This window comes from Oenanthe melanoleuca, chromosome 21, assembly GCF_029582105.1.
Source record: "Oenanthe melanoleuca isolate GR-GAL-2019-014 chromosome 21, OMel1.0, whole genome shotgun sequence".
Classification (NCBI taxonomy): domain Eukaryota; kingdom Metazoa; phylum Chordata; class Aves; order Passeriformes; family Muscicapidae; genus Oenanthe; species Oenanthe melanoleuca.
This window is the reverse complement of record NC_079354.1, coordinates 449895-468493: the sequence shown is the minus strand read 5'-3', so window position 1 is coordinate 468493 and position 18599 is coordinate 449895. Positions and strand designations below refer to the sequence as shown.

At 56.6% G+C, this 18599-nt stretch overlaps 2 protein-coding genes across 2 annotated transcripts; both read right to left on the bottom strand.

Moving 5' to 3' along the window:
• Positions 1–395: 395 nt before the first annotated feature.
• DDOST (dolichyl-diphosphooligosaccharide--protein glycosyltransferase non-catalytic subunit) lies at positions 396–5758 on the bottom strand. Its single transcript, XM_056507893.1, has 11 exons — positions 5293–5758; positions 4394–4504; positions 4089–4175; positions 3734–3837; positions 2889–2983; positions 2486–2579; positions 1911–2059; positions 1510–1657; positions 1289–1409; positions 1040–1146; positions 396–952 (listed from the first exon to the last, which is right to left on the bottom strand). The coding sequence occupies exons 1-11, from the start codon at positions 5438–5440 to the stop codon at positions 803–805; spliced, it is 1314 nt and encodes a 437-aa protein (XP_056363868.1). The 5' UTR covers positions 5441–5758; the 3' UTR covers positions 396–802.
• Positions 5759–13054: 7296 nt separating this feature from the next.
• On the bottom strand, positions 13055–18337 carry SH2D5 (SH2 domain containing 5). The gene is made up of 9 exons (XM_056508225.1): positions 18086–18337; positions 17856–17936; positions 17671–17745; positions 17216–17359; positions 16919–17128; positions 15415–15583; positions 15234–15324; positions 14163–14322; positions 13055–13351 (listed from the first exon to the last, which is right to left on the bottom strand). The coding sequence occupies exons 1-9, from the start codon at positions 18167–18169 to the stop codon at positions 13142–13144; spliced, it is 1224 nt and encodes a 407-aa protein (XP_056364200.1). The 5' UTR covers positions 18170–18337; the 3' UTR covers positions 13055–13141.
• Positions 18338–18599: the final 262 nt, after the last annotated feature.

Genomic DNA, 18599 nt, shown 5'->3' with positions numbered 1-18599 from the left:
ACTCCATCTCACACTTCTACCCCACGCTTCAGCTCCTCCACCCTGGTTTTCTTGGGATCACATCTTCCAGCTGGTTTTTTTCCCCTAGATCCCTCACTGTGCATTAGGGGGGTGATCCCTGGCCCTTGCCGAGCCTTTGGTGTGTCCCTCAACTCACCTCTTTGCATTATGGAGCACAGCGGGGGTTTGTCATGCCCTGTCCTCCTCCATGTGCCTTTGGTGCTTTCTGGGATGTCCCAAGTCCCCAGACTGCCCCTTTTGCCTTCCAGCACTCTCCAGCCTCAGCACAATCCAACTGTTCCCTGCCAGCCCACCCTGGGGAACGCTCACAGCAGGGAGAGATGGGGACACAGCCCTCAGCTCCAGGAATGCATCTGAATGCCCCAGGCCACGAATTCACCTCACTCCCACCCAGGGTGAGAGGAACGAGACTTTATTTTGAACTGGGAGTTAATCTGCAATCCAAATCATTCCAACCCAACTCCAGCCCAAATCATTCCAACCCAAATCATTCCAACACAACTCCAACCCAAATCATTCCAACATTGGAGCGAAGCAAACATCAAGACTCATCTGCAAACACCAGAAGCATTCTGGTCCCAGGTTTGCAGACACTTTGGCAACAGATTCTCCCCCCAAAATTTAATTTTCATTCTCAATAACCCCCCCATGTGTAAAAATAAAAAAGACCAAACACAGCCCCACAGCACATCCAGCACCCACCAGTTCTCACACGGATACACAGGAGGCTCTGAGCACTGCCCAGCCCTCCTGGCACCGGGAAAAGGCTCCCACAGGGAGCTCAGTCAGATTTCTCCTTCTCCTTCATATGCAGAAAGACAATGCTGAACATGAAGAGGCCGACCATCATGGAGAAGGCACCGGCGTAGTAGGGATATGCCGAGGGGATGAACCGCTCGTACTGCGTGTGCTGGAGGGGACGCACAGACACCTGGAAGGGGACAGAACAGCCCTTGCAGTCCAGCAGCCTGGGGCTCCTCCTCCTAGGAGAGGGTGGGATTCACTCCCTCATGCTTACCTGTGTGGAGGAGTAGAGGTGGGTGTATCCCAGCCGGTTGTAATCCACTTTGAACTGGAACACGCCATAGACGTCCGGCAGCTTAAACTGCACGCTGTATTTGCCACCTGAGGGAGAGACAGGGGTGACACTGAGGGGACACGAGAAGCTGTGGAAGGTGAAAACACTCCCAGTGTGGGGCCAGGGTAGTGACGGGGATCCTCTGTTCCTCTTGAGGAGAACCTCCCACTCCTCTTGATGGAGACCTACCGTTCCTCTTGAGGAAGGTGCGCACGAAGGGGTCGATGCGAACGAACTCCAGCTGGATGTCGTCCCCATCGAAGGGCACCCACTTGTTGTCAGTGAGCTTCTCAATCACAATGCTGTACTCCTGGGACAAATTAACCAGCAATGCCTGAAAATGAGCCTTGGCCCACTCCAAGCCCCAGTGCTCCCCAAATCCTGTCCCCGCCCCAGGCTGGCAGCCTCACCACGAGGTCAGTGACGGTGTAGGCGTTGGGCGGTGCCAGCTCCCCGACGCGGTGGTGGGACACGGCGCCCACGCGCAGAACCCCTTCCTCCTTGAACACCCAGCGGGACAGGGCCACGGCCAGCTCGTAGTTACCTGTCTGGGAGTACCTGTGCAACAAGGGACACTGAGACAGCCAGGAAAATACCCCGTGGGCCAAACCCAAACCAAACAGATGTGAAAGCAACACAAACTGAGCTGAGCTTGAAGGAAGGAGTTACCTTCCAAAGCGCTTTGTTCTGCAATGGTAAAGGATGCATCACCCCAATTCAATTCAAGCTTTCTGCTCCTTCCCAAAACACAAACATTTGTTGCCTCTGTTCTCAAAGCACTCCCCAGACATTGGCAGGGGAGCCAACACACCTCTTGGAGTTGGGAGTGGCTTTCTGCACGGCAGAATTGAAGAAGGCATCACTGAAGAAGTCAAGGGAACCGCTGAAGACGACGCGGGCGTTGTTGCGCGCCTGCAGCCCCGCGATCAGCAGCGTGTTCTTCCCCACCGCGTGCGGGTACTGCGGAGCAACCAGGGGGAACAGGGCTCAGCCCACTTGGGGATGCATAAAGAAGAGTTTGCTGTGGGGTGGGACAGTCTGGCTGTAGTAGCACCGGCTGCAATTAAGGAGTAACCACAAAGCTCAGAAAAAGCAGGAATAAGATTCTGATACCACTCCAGCTGGGATGGATGCTTTGAAGAAGAGATGCTTTTATCTAGGCTGGCCTCTCCTCCAGAGCATGGAGGACATGTGTCCCTTACACTGAACACCTCCTCACCAGCAGAAAGCAGAGAGGAAGGCAGAATTGGGAAGCAGCCAACAGCCCAACCCTTTCAGAATCAATCAGCAGATCAAACACTCCAGGATTTTCCCAAGCAGGTCAAGTTAGAGGGACTAAATTGCAGAAGAACATCTCAAAATGAGAGAGAAAGGAAGGGAGCATACCTGAGTGATGGGCTTATCTGGGAAGAAGGAGTAAGAGGTAGAAGAGCCAGTCAGGATGTCCAGCACAAGTGGGTTGTCGGGATCAGCCACCATCCTTGCAGGAAAAGGCACAGTGAGCAGCATGAACACCCCCAGTGTCCCCACACCCAGAGGAATGTGTGGCCACCTGCTCAACCCCACGGACCTTCTCACCCTTCTACCTGCTAAGAAACTAAGTATTTCCTCCATTATTTTGTAGGAACCATTCCTAAGTCAACAACTAAATTACTTTGGAGGATTTCCTTCTATTTTTGTTTGAAATCAAGAGAGATTTGTTAAGCTCACATTAAGAGCCCCATGGGCTCACCTCGCAGCAACACCTCAGGTTCAGCTGCTCTTTCCCCACCTCACCCCCCCTGCTCACCCAACTCCTCGGAACAGGATGGGGTTCAGTGCTGCTTTCCCCACAATGGTGGGGGCCTTCAGCAGGTTCTCGGTGTCGGCCACGATGAGAGTGTGCTAGGGAAACAAGAGAGATCTACGTGAGGTGCAGCGGGGTCTAATGACAAACAACAGGTAAAAGTTTGTTTTACAGACAATTACAACTGTTGGGTGAACGTTGCAGCTCAAAAAAGCAAAACGGCATTTCTGTGTTTCTCATCAAAGGAGGTTAATACTGATCTTCAAGGAAATATAAACCATCACTTGATAAAGACAGCAACACCTACAGTGTTTTATTTCCCTGTATTTAGCAACCTTCATCCTCAAATCAGGATAACATGCACATATGTACTGCTTCCACAGTTTACCTCAAACAAAAATTATCAGAGTACATCCAGCTCAGACCTTAATATATGTCTTAATTTTAAAGTGCTGCATTATACCAGGCAGGCAAAACTGTAGAAACATTTGTGTTTCTACACTGATCTGAAAATCCAGAACTGAAAATCTCCCTTCCCACACCTGAAGTGTTGCACTCAGTGTCTTACAAACTTCACATTCAGGTGAAATTCCCCCTCAGGCTTCAGAACCAGCATTAATCACAGTCCCACTGCCTGCACACAGTGACCATCTGAAACCAGAGCCTGAAGGATCCTGACAGCAGCAGAACTGAATGTTGCAACATGGATTATTTCCCACTTTCCTGGGAGGAGGGTGGGAGAGAAGGGATAGAGGAAAAATGGGAGCACAAGGACAGAGGATTCATCCCTAAAGCTGTGCACCCACGTGCTCATTAAAGCAGCCAGAAGGAGCAGGCAAAGGCAGTACCTGGCCAGGGTCGGAGATGTCGTAGTTGTGGTGGTCAATGACCGCTGTCCTCTCCTCATCGAACTCGATCCCACACTCGCTGCCCAGCTCTCGCAGGGGGTCACCTGCAGGGACACAATGGGCTCTCTGTCACAACACACACAAACTCAACAGTCAGTTCAGCTGAGAGTCGTGTGTTCAACACTCTATGAGCCAAACTCCAAGGAGCAACGTGACCGCCCCAGCTAAATTCTCACTGAACATGTTACTAAAGGCATGAATCACCCATTTCCTCCCTGAGCAAGCCTTGAGGGGCACAAGGAGCAGCTGTTTTTGCTGCAGTGAATGAATTCTCTGGAGGAACACCCGCACTCACCGATGTCTGAGCTGGCAGCAACAAGGACGCTGCCGCCGCCATCGATGAACGCGGTGATGGTCTCCACATTGATGTTTCCACCAAAGTCTGAAAGCAAACACCAAGAATTCATGGCTACACCTCAGAAATAATCCCCCAGCAGAATGAAACCATAGCAAACCACCAAGTCAATGGAAGAACCACCAATTAAGGCTGGGACAGAGCTGCAGTTTGCTAGTGAGTACATCCAAAGCATAGGACTCAACTAAAATTCGCAAAACATTCAAAAATGCCATCAAGCTCCAGTTTTCACCCTTCACATTTACCTTCTATGGATGGGGAGAAGATGATGAGGTTGTCGTACAGGAATTCCCCGTATTTTATCAGGGACAGGCCGGCATCATCTGCTGTCCGGAAGGTGAGGTCGAAGCCCCTGTCTGCAGCCAGGAAACAAAAGTGACAACTTCTGCAAGCCATGAAACCACACAGGGAGCAGCAAAACAGCAGCAGGATCCAGAGGTTTATTTCCCCAGTGAAGGAAAGTTTTGGAAAAACAGGCTTAGGGACTTTTTAAGAGCAGCACCTGAGAGTTCCCACATAAACCCAAGGAGTGGATCCCTGATGTCAAAGGATGCCCTGCTGTCACCCATAAAACATGGACTCATGCTGCAGGGGAGCTAAACACAGACACAGCTGGGAAAACAACCCCCATCTCCTGCCTCACTCTGACCAGAAGACCCCAAACAGCTTCCCTCCCCACTCCAGGGAACCCCAATCTCCTCCCTCAGACTGGCATGATCTGCCACCTCAGCCCGACAGGGGACCCCAATATCCTCCTCCATTCTGACATGGGAACCCCAAACACTCCCCTTTTCTGCCTGGAAACTCCAATTTCCTCCCTTTGCCTGGTGCAGGATCCCAAATCTTGTCCCTCACCCTGAACAGGGAATCCCAACCACCGCTCTCTCCCCTAGGGGACCCTCATCTCTCCCCCATCCTGATGAGAGGAGTCCAAAGGCACCCCCTTCCAGCAAGGCACCCCTGGCTCCGCCCTCAGCCCAGCCACAGGACTGCAATCTCCTCCCTTGGACTGACCCAAAGACCTCAGACATCCTCTTTTTCCTCGGGTAACCCCAACCTCCCTCATCGTGACCCTGGGTCCCCAACCCCGCTCCCCCTGCCGCATCCAACCCCTCCCGGGATCCCGCCGCGGCCCGCTCTGTACCGGCGAGGCTGCGGAAGAACATTGAGTGCGTGTCGCGCAGGTTCCCGTTCTCCAGCAGCACCAGCGTGCGGGCCCCCCCCTCAGCGCCCGCCGCCAGCGCCGCCAGCACCGCCAGGAGCCCACACACAGCCACAGCGCCCGCCGCCATCTTCGTCCCGGCCGCCGAACTACCTCAGAGGCGGGCAGCCTCCAGCCAATCAGCGCCGGAACCGGGGAGCCGTCAGCCAATCAGCGCCAGCGCCGAGCCGCCTCCAGCCAATCAGCGACAGACAGCTCCGCGACGCCGGGACGCAGCGCAAGCGCCGTCGTGCCGCATCGCGGCCGCTGTCGCGACGGCCGTCGCCGCGGAGCGGGGAGAGCCCCGCCGCCGGCCCGCCCGCACCCGCGCTGGGCCAGAAGCCGCGGGCGCTGCAGCTGCCGTTGTCCTTCCTGCGCTTGGTGTCGGCGCGGGGAGCCGAGGCAGGGACTGCAGGCGAAAGGGGCAGGGCTGGGGGATGCTGCAGGCACTGCCCGCGGCCCCTTCGGAGCCTGCGGGAGCTGCGAGACGAGAGGAAGGGGTTGTGGTGGGTGCGTCCTGCGAGAAGCCCCTGAGAGGTCAAGGGGTTGAGGCAGAATTGGTCTGGGGTGGGTCACCATTTGATTTCTCAAGGGAAAGGAGGAGAATGAAGACTGCCGCTGATACCTGGTCCGGTTGAAGGATCTGACGGCTCGCCGGGATCGGAAGTAGTTGCTGGCGATGCTCTCGCTGTCGCTCCTACGCAGCACCAGCCTGCAGTGGTCTTCCTCGGGCTGCAGATGGCAAACGCTGTCAGCAGCGCCAGCAATAAGGCAAAATTGGTAAAATGGGATTAAAATGGAGGAGGAATGGGCCATACCGCTGGCTCCCTGCTCTCACCCGAGGCGCTTGTCCAGCCTTTGGGGCTGGGGCTGTGGCGGGGCCGGAACCGCTGTGGGGAGGTGGCGGTAAGGGTCATTGTACAACAGTCACCGCTGCGCTGACTGCTCTGCCTGATCCCGACACTGCTCAGAGGTTCCCGAGGGATCGCACCACGTGCCACCTTTGGGCAAACTTCATGTGGAAGATGCGAGTTCCTGCAGCCCAAGCATGCCCTGCCGAGCTCCGCACAGCTGCATGCCCGCATCACCTTCCTGTCCCCACTGACGCTCCTCTCCCCGGGGCGCTGTCCCCTTCCCTGCGGGCACTTGGGTTTTTGAATGACAGGCTCTGGAATTCTCCAGCAACCGCTTCTCCTCGTGCCAGACGGATTCACGCCTGATCCTCTCCAGGTTGCTGTCCTGTGAGGGACTGCACCTGACCCAGCAGCTGCTGGCAGAGCATCAGGTCTCACTCCTGGCGCCGCTGGTGCTCAGGTAACCCATCTTTTCCAGTCCAAATTCCCAACTGCAGGTCTTTGATCTCAGTCTCAGCAGCACGGAGCTGGACACAAAACAGCAGGATTATAAGGCAGAGACACCGATGGATACTAGGAGTACAGGAATTTGCCAGGCAAAGAAAGACACATAGGAAATATTCAATGTTTGGAAAGACTTCTAATTTAAGTACAAATTAGTATGAAATTTGTGTGGAGAGATTATTCCATGTATGTTTTAAAGAAAGTTTTCTCATGTTTCTTCACAGGTATGATTTTGAATGAACCTGAAGCTAATCTTAATGGTTGGTCTTTGTTCCTAACTTCGGTTAAAGAGGTGCAATATATCTTTGATAACCTAAATACCCAAATGAAGCAAGTCCTTAATGTGCAGGTCTAGCACTGTACACACAAATGTCCATTTTTTTGCAGACCCTCTGATTCTGCCACAAAATACCAGAGCAAACCTGATTTTCATGTGTTTTGAAAATGAAGATCTTAAATGTGAAATTTAAAAGCGTTACTTTTATTTCTTGCCCCAGGAAGTGTGCTCAGTACTGGCAGCAGCTGCAGCAGGTCTGTAGTTCAGCAGAGGGAGTCACATCCTCTCCCATCCCAACACATCCTCCTCCTGCCAAGTGTCACACACCAAGTCTTTAAAACTGGTGGGCTTTGGGCTTCAAAAGCTTAATTCCCCACCTGAGGGCTGTTGCATCTGGGATTTCATAAAAGCTCACACAAACAACGTGGTGTATGAAATACTTACACAGCCAGAATCATTTGCAGCCCTAAACCCTGTAAGGTAAAAAATGAGGATGTGGAGCTCTTGGCTCGAAGCTCCTCCTGGATGGAGTTGTAGGCATTGAGGAGAGCCTGCTCACTGCTGTCCTCGCTGGCTCCTGCAGCGCAGCCACCGCTGCAGCCTCTGTTTGTGCTTTCCCTTCAGGTCCTGCTTCTGAGCCTGCTCCCCCCGACCACCTGCTGCTCCAGCACCTGCAGCCTGGAGAAGGGAACACGAGCTCAGGGTGCTAAGAACCAGCTTCACAAGCGTGGAGGATGCACATCCACGGGTGACATTTGGGAAGACAGAAAATTGGGAATTATGATAAGATTTTCTGCCCTGAGTAATGGCAGATTCTACTTATAATTAACAGTTTCTGTCATAAAAGAACCCCAGAATCCCAGAGTGGTTTGGGTTGGGAAGGACCTTAAAGGCCATCTCATCCCACCCCCTGCCATGGGCAGGGACACTTTCACTATCCCAGGCTGCTCCAACCCCATCCAACCTGGCCTTGGACACTGCCAGGCATCCAGGGGCAGCCACAGCTGCTCTGAGCAAAATACTCCACACAGGCAAAGCATGTGTTACTCAAAGCACCTTGGTCAACAAGGATGTCCAGAAATCCATACTTACACTCACAAAAAGGGTTTCTCTTTAAAACCCTGATTTTCTGTAATTCATATTTAAATCCTTACTTAAACAAACATTTAATATATTATTATATTTAATTTTTTTCTCCAAAGATGCACAAAATGTGCCAAAATTACCCAGAGAATTATTTTAAATGGTGGATGTGGGAGTGTTAGTGCTGAAAGCTGCAGCGTGACTTCCCATTTTGGGGCAGTGTCAGCCAGAGTTGATGTTGTGTGACCTCAGCGTTGTTAACAGAGCACTGGCACAGGCCTGTGTTTGAAATCATGCTCTGACATGGAAATAAAGGCATTTCTGAAGGAGGAATAAAACCACAGAAAAAGAGGGAACCACCTTCACAGATCAAAGAATTCAAGTGAAAAGTTGCTGATTGATTCAGTCATTCCCCAGGCCATGAGGAACTCAATTTCTATCCATCCTCCACCATCTCTATTATTAAAGCTGCATATTTTAAACAAGAATCAAAATACATCTCACCTATTATGGCAAAGGCTCTAAGATCTCCTCAGTCATAGGAAGATTTTTTTAATATCAAAGAACAGATACAGTATTCCCAGATATTGTTCCCGGTGCTTTGCTGAACTCTCTGCTCTGAGTGGGTGGCTTGAGCTCACTGACAACATTCCCAAAGTACCACCTGCCACACACAGGTGAACTGCCACCATCTTTCTCCAGATTAATTAATTTTAAAATGAACAAAAATCCTATTTGGGATCCTAGGTTGGGACAGAGCATTAAATACCCAACAGCATCTTCTCAGTAATTATCAACCACACAGATGAAAAATTTCATACAGAATATTAATAAGGAATGGAAAGATCCAAAATTTTGAGTTATCCATCAAACCTACATAAAACATACAAAATAATCCAGAGATCCCTGCACTCCTACACCAGCCCCCTCCACACTGGGAATTTTAAATGAGCTGAATTCATTTTCCACAGCTCTGTTACACCCCACATCTGCTAAGTTCATCACCAAAACTATCTTTATCGTGCCAGCTGGGATATCGAGATATGGTTGTCATGATGGAGCAACAGAGACCACATTTGGCACTGTGACTTCCAAAGAGGAGGCTCAGATACTTCAGTGATGTTCACAAGAAATGATGTAAAACACTGTTTGCTGTTAAAAAAATCCCACGGAACAGAGCAAAAGTGGCTGAAAACTTAACCGGGTGGGATTTACCCTTGTTCCAAAGCCACAATGCACAGGATGAGTGCAGGTACAGCCGCAGGCAGTGCTCATACACTGTGACTGGTCCGTGCTAGGAGAACCCACGACTGGCCTGGCTCTGTCTGGGGTGTTGCAGAGTCCCTGAGGAACACCTGAGCATGGCTGTAGGCACTGAGTGAAAGGCAAAGGAATGAACAAACAAAAATGGGGTTCTGGTGGGTACTGGGGGACTCGGAGGAATGCAGTGGGGCAGCCCGTGGTTTGTTTCCGCAGGACACGCTCCCTTAAGCACTCAGAGGAGGCAGCAACAGGCAGCGTGACAGAGTTACCCTGGAAACTGCTGTGCCCAGCTCTGCCCTCCAGCGCCAACCGCGTCGCCATGGAAACCCGTGTCACCGCCGCTGAGGAACAAAGGATGGGAAACTGCAGCGAGAAGTCCCCTTCTCCCACTCTCCCTCTGCAGGAGACAGGCAAAGCACACTTGGAACATGGAGCAGAGACGGGCTTGCCTGCCTTAAGGCCAGAAACCTGTAAGAAATACCTGCCTGTAAAGCAGTTTGGTCTGCTGCCATCCCAGAGCATCTCAAGGTGCTACTGCCTTGGTTTTATACACCAGGACAGTCCAGCAAGGAAGTAAATTGGGATAGGAGATTTCTAGCTCCCTCCAGGAATACATATAAAAGGACCTGCAAAGCCACCAAGAGGTAAATTTTATAAAGATCACCCCCTGATTAGGATTTTGGGAGAGTTTGGCCTCCTGTCCTGTAAATGTCGCATGTGTTCCCATGGGGAGTAATATCTGCTGTGTGCCCTCAAAACAGATCAGCCTTTTTGGTTTAGGCAGATAAAGAGATCATCCATGGCTCCACTAGATCAGATTAAACATTTATAAGGCTCTTATAATCCTCTTGCTTTAGAGACAAGCATGAGATGAAGAGGATGAGGAAGAAATTGCCCCATGAGCACTTTATTCCATCTTTGTCCAGTAAAGGATTTTCACAGAGCTGCTACTGAGCTACCAGCCACTATCGTGTGGAATACACTGGACATGTCTCTGACTGTATCCCGTTCCTAAACTTTCACTAAAGTCCCTCAAAAGTCCCTCTTAGCTTCCCCATTCCTCATGTAACTTCATATTCTGGCACTCAAACTTCTGACAGAGGCCATTGTTGCTCTTCTGTAAGCCATGGTAACACCCATCTGAGCTAATTAAAGCACTTAATGAGCCTGTCTCACCTCCAGCTTCTGCTTGGTGTCAGCTCCTAGAAGGTCTCATTTGTCCTCATTGTAGATCTCCAGGTAGGAGGATCTCAGCAGGAATTTGGCACATTCAGCACACTGCACAGCACAGGAAGGATTTGGGGTGAGGCTGCACAGCACAGGCAGCCCAGGGAGCCCCTTGCACAGCTGGCAGCCCACCACCCTTCAGCACCTCATCCAACCTGGCAATTCATTCCTGGTGGAACCACTCAACACACTCACTGCAAGGGACTTCTGGTCCTTCCACACCATAATCTGGGATGAGGCTGCAGTTCACCTGACTATGGACAGGCATCAGCTTAAGGATGAGAAGCAGTGCACCCCAAACCTGTCCCCATGCACACTTCATGCCATCAGCACTCACTTCTTGGGACAGGACACCAAAGCCTTTCTAACAGAACCTTATCAATGGATCTCTTTCACACCCACCTGAGTGCTCTCAAAGATTGCTCAAATGCCTTGGGAATGATCCCTTTCTGCGAGGAGGGATCTGCAACTCCCTCATGGTGAATGACCCGCTGCCAGTCTGGCCACAGGCCATTGCAGCCTCCATGACACCCTGGAGATGGGGGAAAACCAAAGAAAACAGCCATCATCTTTGCCTAACTGGAAATACATTGTCCAGACTCATTCCCACCCCCTGAAAGGTATTTTAAAGGAAGAGCTGGAAGTAAACATCAAATGGCTGTCTAATCTTCACATGAAATGAGAGAATAGCAATTACAAAATTAGCATATAAATAAATGTTTTTCTCTCTAAACAGGGAATCTTGAAGCAATGCAGGTGTTGAAAAGCAGATGACAACACCAACACTTAGAAAACCATAATATTTTTGCCATAGGGCACAAAAATCTTATGAGATTCAAAGAGACAACTAGAACAATAGTTGGTCGTAGGGTGGCCAAGGGGATGGTCTCCAGCTTTGAATAATTTTTGCTTGGCAAGCTGCTCACTGTCACTTGTCCCTGTTACAGAGAAGCGTGATAGGAAGAAAAAATAATTGGATTTCTTAAAGTTTAAATAAGCAAAAAAGAACCTATAATTTTAATATCTACTGTTTCTAGCCCTGCTTGCTCTCAAGATCAGGAACTTACATCTTAAAACCATCACAAGCCATTTAATTAATGTTACTTCTTCTAACAAAACTTTTTTTGGGGAGGAGGTTGGTCTGGTTTTTTTTTGCTGACAAGTTCATTTCTCACCTCGGCTGTTTTCTGTGCTGATCTGTTAACAAGGAAACAAAGGGATCCCCTATTATTTTGCCAATCTAAGCCAGGCTGAGGTTCTCCATCTTCTCTAAGGTTTTTCACCACAGTAAAAATGTCCCTAAAATCATGGGTTTGGCAGCTTTGGCTGCCCCCGGATTCCTGGAAGTGTCCATCCAGAGCAGCCCCACAGGCGCTCACCCGGCGGAACTGGGGGGCGCCGGGCCGAGCCTAACCTGGGGATCTGCACCCACTGCGGGGGAAGGACCCCGAGCCAGGGAGGAGCGGGGAGAAGGGGAAAGCATGGAGAAAAGAGCTGGGAGGGATGCAGGAAAAGGGGGAAGCTGGGAACAAGTCTGAGGGGAATTAGGCAGGTCAGGCGGGAGGAAATCGGAGAGGGCGTTCGTGAGGGAAAGCCGGAGGGGAAGCTGAAGGGCGGGAAACGAAAGGGTAAGAAACCTTAGGGTAACTTTCGGGAGCCGAGACACGCCCGAAGGGGCCGGAGCAAGGGAAAACCTGAGGTAACCTTGCGGTGCCGCCCCGAGGGCGCGCACTGACCCCGACGGAAGGCGGCGGCGGCCCCGCGCATGCGCGACTGACCGCACGCGGTCGCCACAGCGACGGGGACGGCGCCGGGAGACAGGCCCCGCCCACTGCATCACGTGACTGCTGCGCGCGCGCGGGCGCGAGGAGGGGTGCGCGAGGACAGGTGTGCGCGAGGACAGGTGCGCAAGGAGGGATGCGCGAGGACAGGTGTGCAAGGAGGGGTGCGCGAGGACAGGTGTGCGAGGAGGGGTGCGCGAGGACAGGTGTGCTGGAGGACAGGTGTGCGTGTGCGAGGAGGGGTGCGCGAGGACAGGGGTGCGCGAGGACAGGTGTGCGAGGACAGGTGCGCGAGGAGGGGTGCGCGAGGACAGGTGTGCAGGCCGTGGTGCACAAGAGCACGCACGTGTGCCTGTGCACAGCGGCACTGGTGTGTGTGGTGACACCGGTACGCAGCTGTGCCCGTGCACGGCTGTGACCCCTGCGTGTGCAAGGGAGAGGGAGTGAACAGGTGGGTGTGCATCCTCCTGTGAGCAGCACCGCAGCACCGGTGAGGTGCAGGAGGGGAGCCCAGCGCGTGGTGCCGTGGGGCAGGTACGTGAGTGCAGAGCCTGCGGTGCACCGTGCGAGAGGGCAAGAGTGGAATCCGTGGGGTGCCTGGGCCGGAGTGAGCACACGCGTGTGAGCACACAGGGGTGCGGTGTGTCCCGCCGGGCGCGGGTGAGCAGCCAGAGAGCCCCACCCCGGATGCACGAGAGCTTTATTGCGGGGGCGCCCGACAGCCCGGGCAGGGGGATAAGGCAGGCGGCAGCGAGTTAAAGCTGGGGGTGTCGGGGGACAGCCGTGCTCGGCGAGCGGCCGGGCTACCCCCGCTCGTGCTGCACCCCGATGGGGGCGGCGGGGGCCCAGGCGGCCTCCCCCGCCCCGGCGCTGCTGCCGGCCCCGCCGCCGGGGTCCCGCTCCTCGTAGCCGGGGTTGCATCGGCCGCGGCCCAGGCGGCAGAAGCAGCCGCCCGGTGGCCCGGAGTAGTGGGCCAGGAGGGCGGCCACGCTGGCGAACTCGGCATTGGAGTGCTGCCATCGGGAGAGAGGGGAGGGAGAGATGAGCCCCTTCGCAGGCTGTGCCCACACACCCCTGCACCCCTGAACTGAGTGTGCCCACGCAGCAAATCCCCGCGTGCCGTGTGCCAGCACACCCACGCACCTCCCGCACCCCTGGGCTCTGCAGCAGGTGCCCACGGAGCCGAGGCACCCCCGCGCCAGGGCACTGGTAAAGGCGGGAGTTCAGCACAGCCGCGTACACACCGCGCCCCTGCGTGGGGTCTTGGGACAGCGTGTGCCAGATACACCCAGACACACCCACAGAGCAGAGGCACCCTGACCTGGCTGGTGGATCAAATCCACACCCGTGTACTTGTGAATCGCATACCTGTGCTTTAGTGCCCCAAACTCAGGTGTTACACACCGAAGGGTGGATGCACAGGTGCACCCACGCCCAGGGGTACCTGTGTGCCGTGCCCAGATACACCTGTGTCCCAAGGCACCCGTGGATCGATCGGCCCACACAGCCACACCCCTGGTGCACCCACACCTGCACCTGTACCCACCTTGCTGCCTCCAAGGCACCAGTGCAGCCATGCATGGGTGGTCCAAACACACACAGAGTATGTGCACACATCCACGCACGGGCACACCAAATGCACTCACGCGGCGCACCCACGCACCGAGGCACAGCACGGCAGCGCAGGGTCGCACAGACGGACCGCCTGCACTCACAGCCCGCTGCACCCCGCACACACACATCGGATGCGCTCACCCCGCTGCAGCCCCGGGGCCTCACGCACCGAGCGCCCTCAGCCACCGCCCCGCGCAGCCCCGCACTCACCTCCACGCAGAACCTGCCCTGGTGTGTCCTGACCAGGCCGTAGGACACGACCCCGCAGGGCGCCCGCACCCACAGGCACCAGCGCCTGGGCAGCCCGGGCTCGGGGCGCAGCAGGAAAGCGCCGGGCACGTCCCGCCGCAGCAGAGCCACCCCGGCGGCCCTGGGGACGAGGGGGGAATGGGGCAGGAGCGGGGATGGGGCAGGGCCGGGGATGGGGCAGGGCCGGGGATGGGGCAGGGCCGGGGATGGGGCAGGAGCGGGGATGGGGCAGGAGCGGGGATGGGGCAGGAGCGGGGATGGGGCAGGCCCGGGAATGGGGCAGGAGCGGGGATGGGGCAGGAGCGGGGATGGGGCAGGAGCCCTGGGATGGGGCAGGAGCCCTGGGATGGGGCAGGGCTGGGAATGGGGCAGTGCCGGGGATGGGGCAGGAGCCCTGGGATGGGGCAGGAGCGGGGATGGGGCAGGGCCGGGGATGGGGCAGGAGCGGGGATGGGGCAGGAGCGGGGATGGGGCAGGAGCCCTGGGATGGGGCAGGAGCCCTGGGATGGGGCAGGAGCGGGGATGGGGCAGGAGCCCTGGGATGGGGCAGGAGCGGGGATGGAACAGGCCCGGGAATGGGGCAGGAGCGGGGATGGGGCAGGAGCCCTGGGATGGGGCAGGAGCGGGGATGGAGCAGGGCCGGGGATGGGGCAGGAGCCCTGGGATGGGGCAGGAGCGGGGATGGGGCAGGGCCGGGGATGGGGCAGGGCAGTGAATGCAGCAGGAGCGGGGATGGGGCAGGAGCCCTGGGATGGGGCAGGAGCGGGGATGGGGCAGGAGCCCTGGGATGGGGCAGGAGCGGGGATGGAACAGGCCCGGGAATGGGGCAGGAGCGGGGATGGGGCAGGAGCCCTGGGATGGGGCAGGAGCGGGGATGGAGCAGGAGCCCTGGAATGGGGCAGGAGCCCTGGGATGGGGCAGGGCCGGGGATGGAACAGGCCCGGGAATGGGGCAGGAGCGGGAATGGGGCAGGAGCCCTGGGATGGGCAGGGCTGTGGGCGCCGAGGATCAGGCGCTCGCACACGCTCTCACCTGGCGATGCCGGCGAAGGCCCACACGCTCTCGGCGAGGACGCTCTCGTTTTCGGGCAGGAAGGCCAAGCTCCTCGCCCCTTTGCTTTCCCCTCCTGCTGCCGCCGCGGGAGCCCGTCAATCCCCTCTTCGCCCCGAACGCCCGTGGCACGGTGTGTGCCCGTGCCTCAGTTTCCCCCCGCACTCACCGGCGTCGCGGGGCTGCTGGTGGAGCTGCCCCTCGCCCCCGCAGTCCCGGTAGGCTCCCGAGCGCAGCACCTTGCTCCGAATGGCTTTCTTGCGCACCAGCACGGGGGAGCAGTAGGGATTGCCCGGGCGCCAGGCTCTGCCCTCCGCCCCCGGCCGCCGGTCCTGGGGATGGACAGGCTGTGAGGGAGCCCGGGGGGCTCTGGCCGGGGGGAATGTCAGGCAAAACACCGCGCAGGAAAACGCTGTCTAAAGGATGCGACACCAAAGAAGCTGTGCAAAACGCCACGGAAAAAAACCCCAAAAAACAACAAACAAACAAAATGTGCGAAACACCGTGGGGAAAATGCAGTACAAAAAATGCTGTGTAAAACATAATGTGCAGAAGAAATGCCATGCAGAACACAGGAAAAAATCACCATGCTTGCAAAAACAGTGCAAAAAGAGCTGCAAGAAGTACCACGCCAAAACAGCCATGCAAACCACCGTGCAAATAATTGTACAAAAACGTATCATGGAAAGAAAGTACTGTGCAAAAACACCAAGAAAAAGATGCACTGTAAAATCGCTGTGCAAATACTAGCTGTGCAAACTGGCCAGTTCCAAACACCGGGCTGTGCAAGATGGACCCTGCAAAGTGTGACCCTCAAAATACCGTCCGAGGAAAGGTTGTGCAAAACACTGTGCACGCGCCACTGTGCAGAGAAAGGCTGCAAGGGAGGAAACGCAAGGAAACACCTTGCAAGACACCAGGTAATAATGTATGGTGTGGCAAGGTGCTGCTCAAAAGGCGAGAAAAGGCTGCACAAGAGCTGCCTGTGCAAAATCACCCCCTGCTACGAGCACCATAGCCAGACTGCTGTGAGAGAAACGGGGCTGGGCTGTGCAGAGCCACGAGCGGGACTTTGATGACCCCTGTGGGTCCTTTCCAGCTCAGAATATTCTGTGAAACGCCGTGTGAAGGAAGGGCCACAGAGGGACAGCCGCAAACGGACTGTGCCAAAGCCCAAAGTTCAAAGCGAGGAAACAGCGAGTGCGAATCCCGGGTGTGAGACGAGCAAAGGAGCAGCGGCAGGGCAGGGACAGGGACAGGGCATGGCAGGGACAGGGCAGGGCAAGGCAGGGACAGGGCAGGGACAGGGCAAGGCAGGGACAGGGCAGGGCAGGGACAGGGCAAGGCAGGGCAGGGACAGGGCAAGGCAGGGCAGGGACAGGGCAAGGCAGGGACAGGCAGGGTAAGGCAGGGTAAGGCAGGGACAGGGCCGGGCCAGGGCAGGGACAGGGCAAGGCAGGGACAGGGCAGGGACAGGGCAAGGCAGGGCAGGGACAGGGCAAGGCAGGGCAGGGACAGGGCAAGGCAGGGCCAGGGCAGGGCAAGGCAGGTCAGGGCAGGGCAGGGTAAGGCAGGGACAGGGCCGGGCAGGGCAGGGACAGGGCAGGGCAAGGCAGGGACAGGGCAAGGCAGGGCAGGGACAGGGCAGGGCAGGGCAGGGCACCTACCCCGGGGCCCAGGGGGCCGAGGCCGCCGGGCGCGGGCAGGCGCCGGAAGGACACGAGAGCGTTGACATTTCGTGACACCTCCTCGGGGTTGAGGGGCTCCCGCAGCACCCCCGGCCCCGGGAGCTCCCCCTCGCCCGCCTGCTCCTCGGGGTGCGCCAGGAGGTAGCCGAGCTGGAAGGAGCGGCAGAGCAGGAGGTGCAGGGTCTGGACCTGGAGGAGGTGAAAGACGCTGCGTGCAAATATTAAAAATAATAATAATGATGGTGTTTTGGGGGCGTGGGGGGGTTGGGCCGCCACCTCTCCCGGGAGCCCCACGAAGAGGTGGCAGAAGAGGGTGCTGGGGGGGCTGTGGGGGTTGCGGGCCACGAAGGCGAACTGGCGGTCGGGGAGCCTCCAGGTGCTGTACAGGATGCGGCGCAGTGCGTGTGCCATCAGCAGCGTCTGCGGGACGGGAGCGGGTCAGGGACACCAGCACCCCCCGAGCCACCCCCGGGCGCACACACGGAACAGCTTCTCGAGAGAAAAGCAATGCTCAGAGAGGTACAGCACCCCACCCCCCGAAGCACCTTCCCAGCAGAACACGGACACCTCCCCCGCATCCCTGACACCCTCAGCACCTCCGACCCCTCCTCCCAGCATTCCTGACCTCCCTCCCAGCACGCCTGACCCTCCCAACACCCCTGCGCCCCGTACTCAGCCCCCCTGAGCCCCAGCACCCCTTCTCATCCCTCTTGACCCCCCCAGCCCCCTACCTCCCCATCAGCACTGTAGACCTTCAGCCCCTGCAAGCTGAACCTCAGCACCACCGACCTCCTCCTGGGACAGTCCTGTCGGGGGGAGATGTGCCACTGGGGGTCTGGGCTGTGCCCCCTGTGGGTGCCCCATTATTTGGGGTCCCCTGTGTTTCCCAGCGAGAGGAGCAGTGGTAGATTCCGACCTTCAGCGCCCGCAGCTGCTCCTCCAGTGGCCCCGCTCGCTGCTGCGGGTCCAGCTCCTCCACCATGAAGGATCCCACGTACTGGGGGGGGGCAAAAACCCCACTCGTGTCAGCAACCACCGCCCGCGATGCCCCCCCAGGGCAAGAGGTCCAGGCTGAGATGGCGAGGGTGCAACAGCACCCAAATCTCATCTCAGGGTGTCACCCCGCCCCCGCGGTGGGCAAGTCACCTCCGCTGGTTTGGTGACAGAGCGGGCTCGCTGCTGGGGGGCCGCAGGGTCCGGCCCCCGCCCATTGCCCGGCTTCTTCTTCATGGCAGCGGGGCTTGGGCGTGAAGGCTGAATCAGGACGGGGTTAAGCAACTCTGATGTCACATCTGAGTTATCCAGAGCCCTTCAGGGTGATGGTGCTGGAGAAAGCACGGAGAACCTGGGTCCGGCCCTCGGTCACTGTCCCTGCGAGGAGGGAGGGGACAGACACAACCTGCCCCCCCGTCCCCTGTTTCCAGCCCGCTGAGCCCTGGGGAGGTGCTGCGGTCCCTGCGCGGAGCTCTCCACGTCCTGGCGCCAATGCAGATGTCCCCAGGTCCCGGCCCCAATAAAATGGTGCAAACCCCAGCACAAGGGTTCCAGCATCCTGACCGCACATCCTCTGTTCCTGAGCTCCAGGCGAGGGTCCGTGTCCCCACTCCCAGCAGCATGCAGGCAGCCCCCCCACGTCCTGATCCCAAAGGTGAGGGTCCCC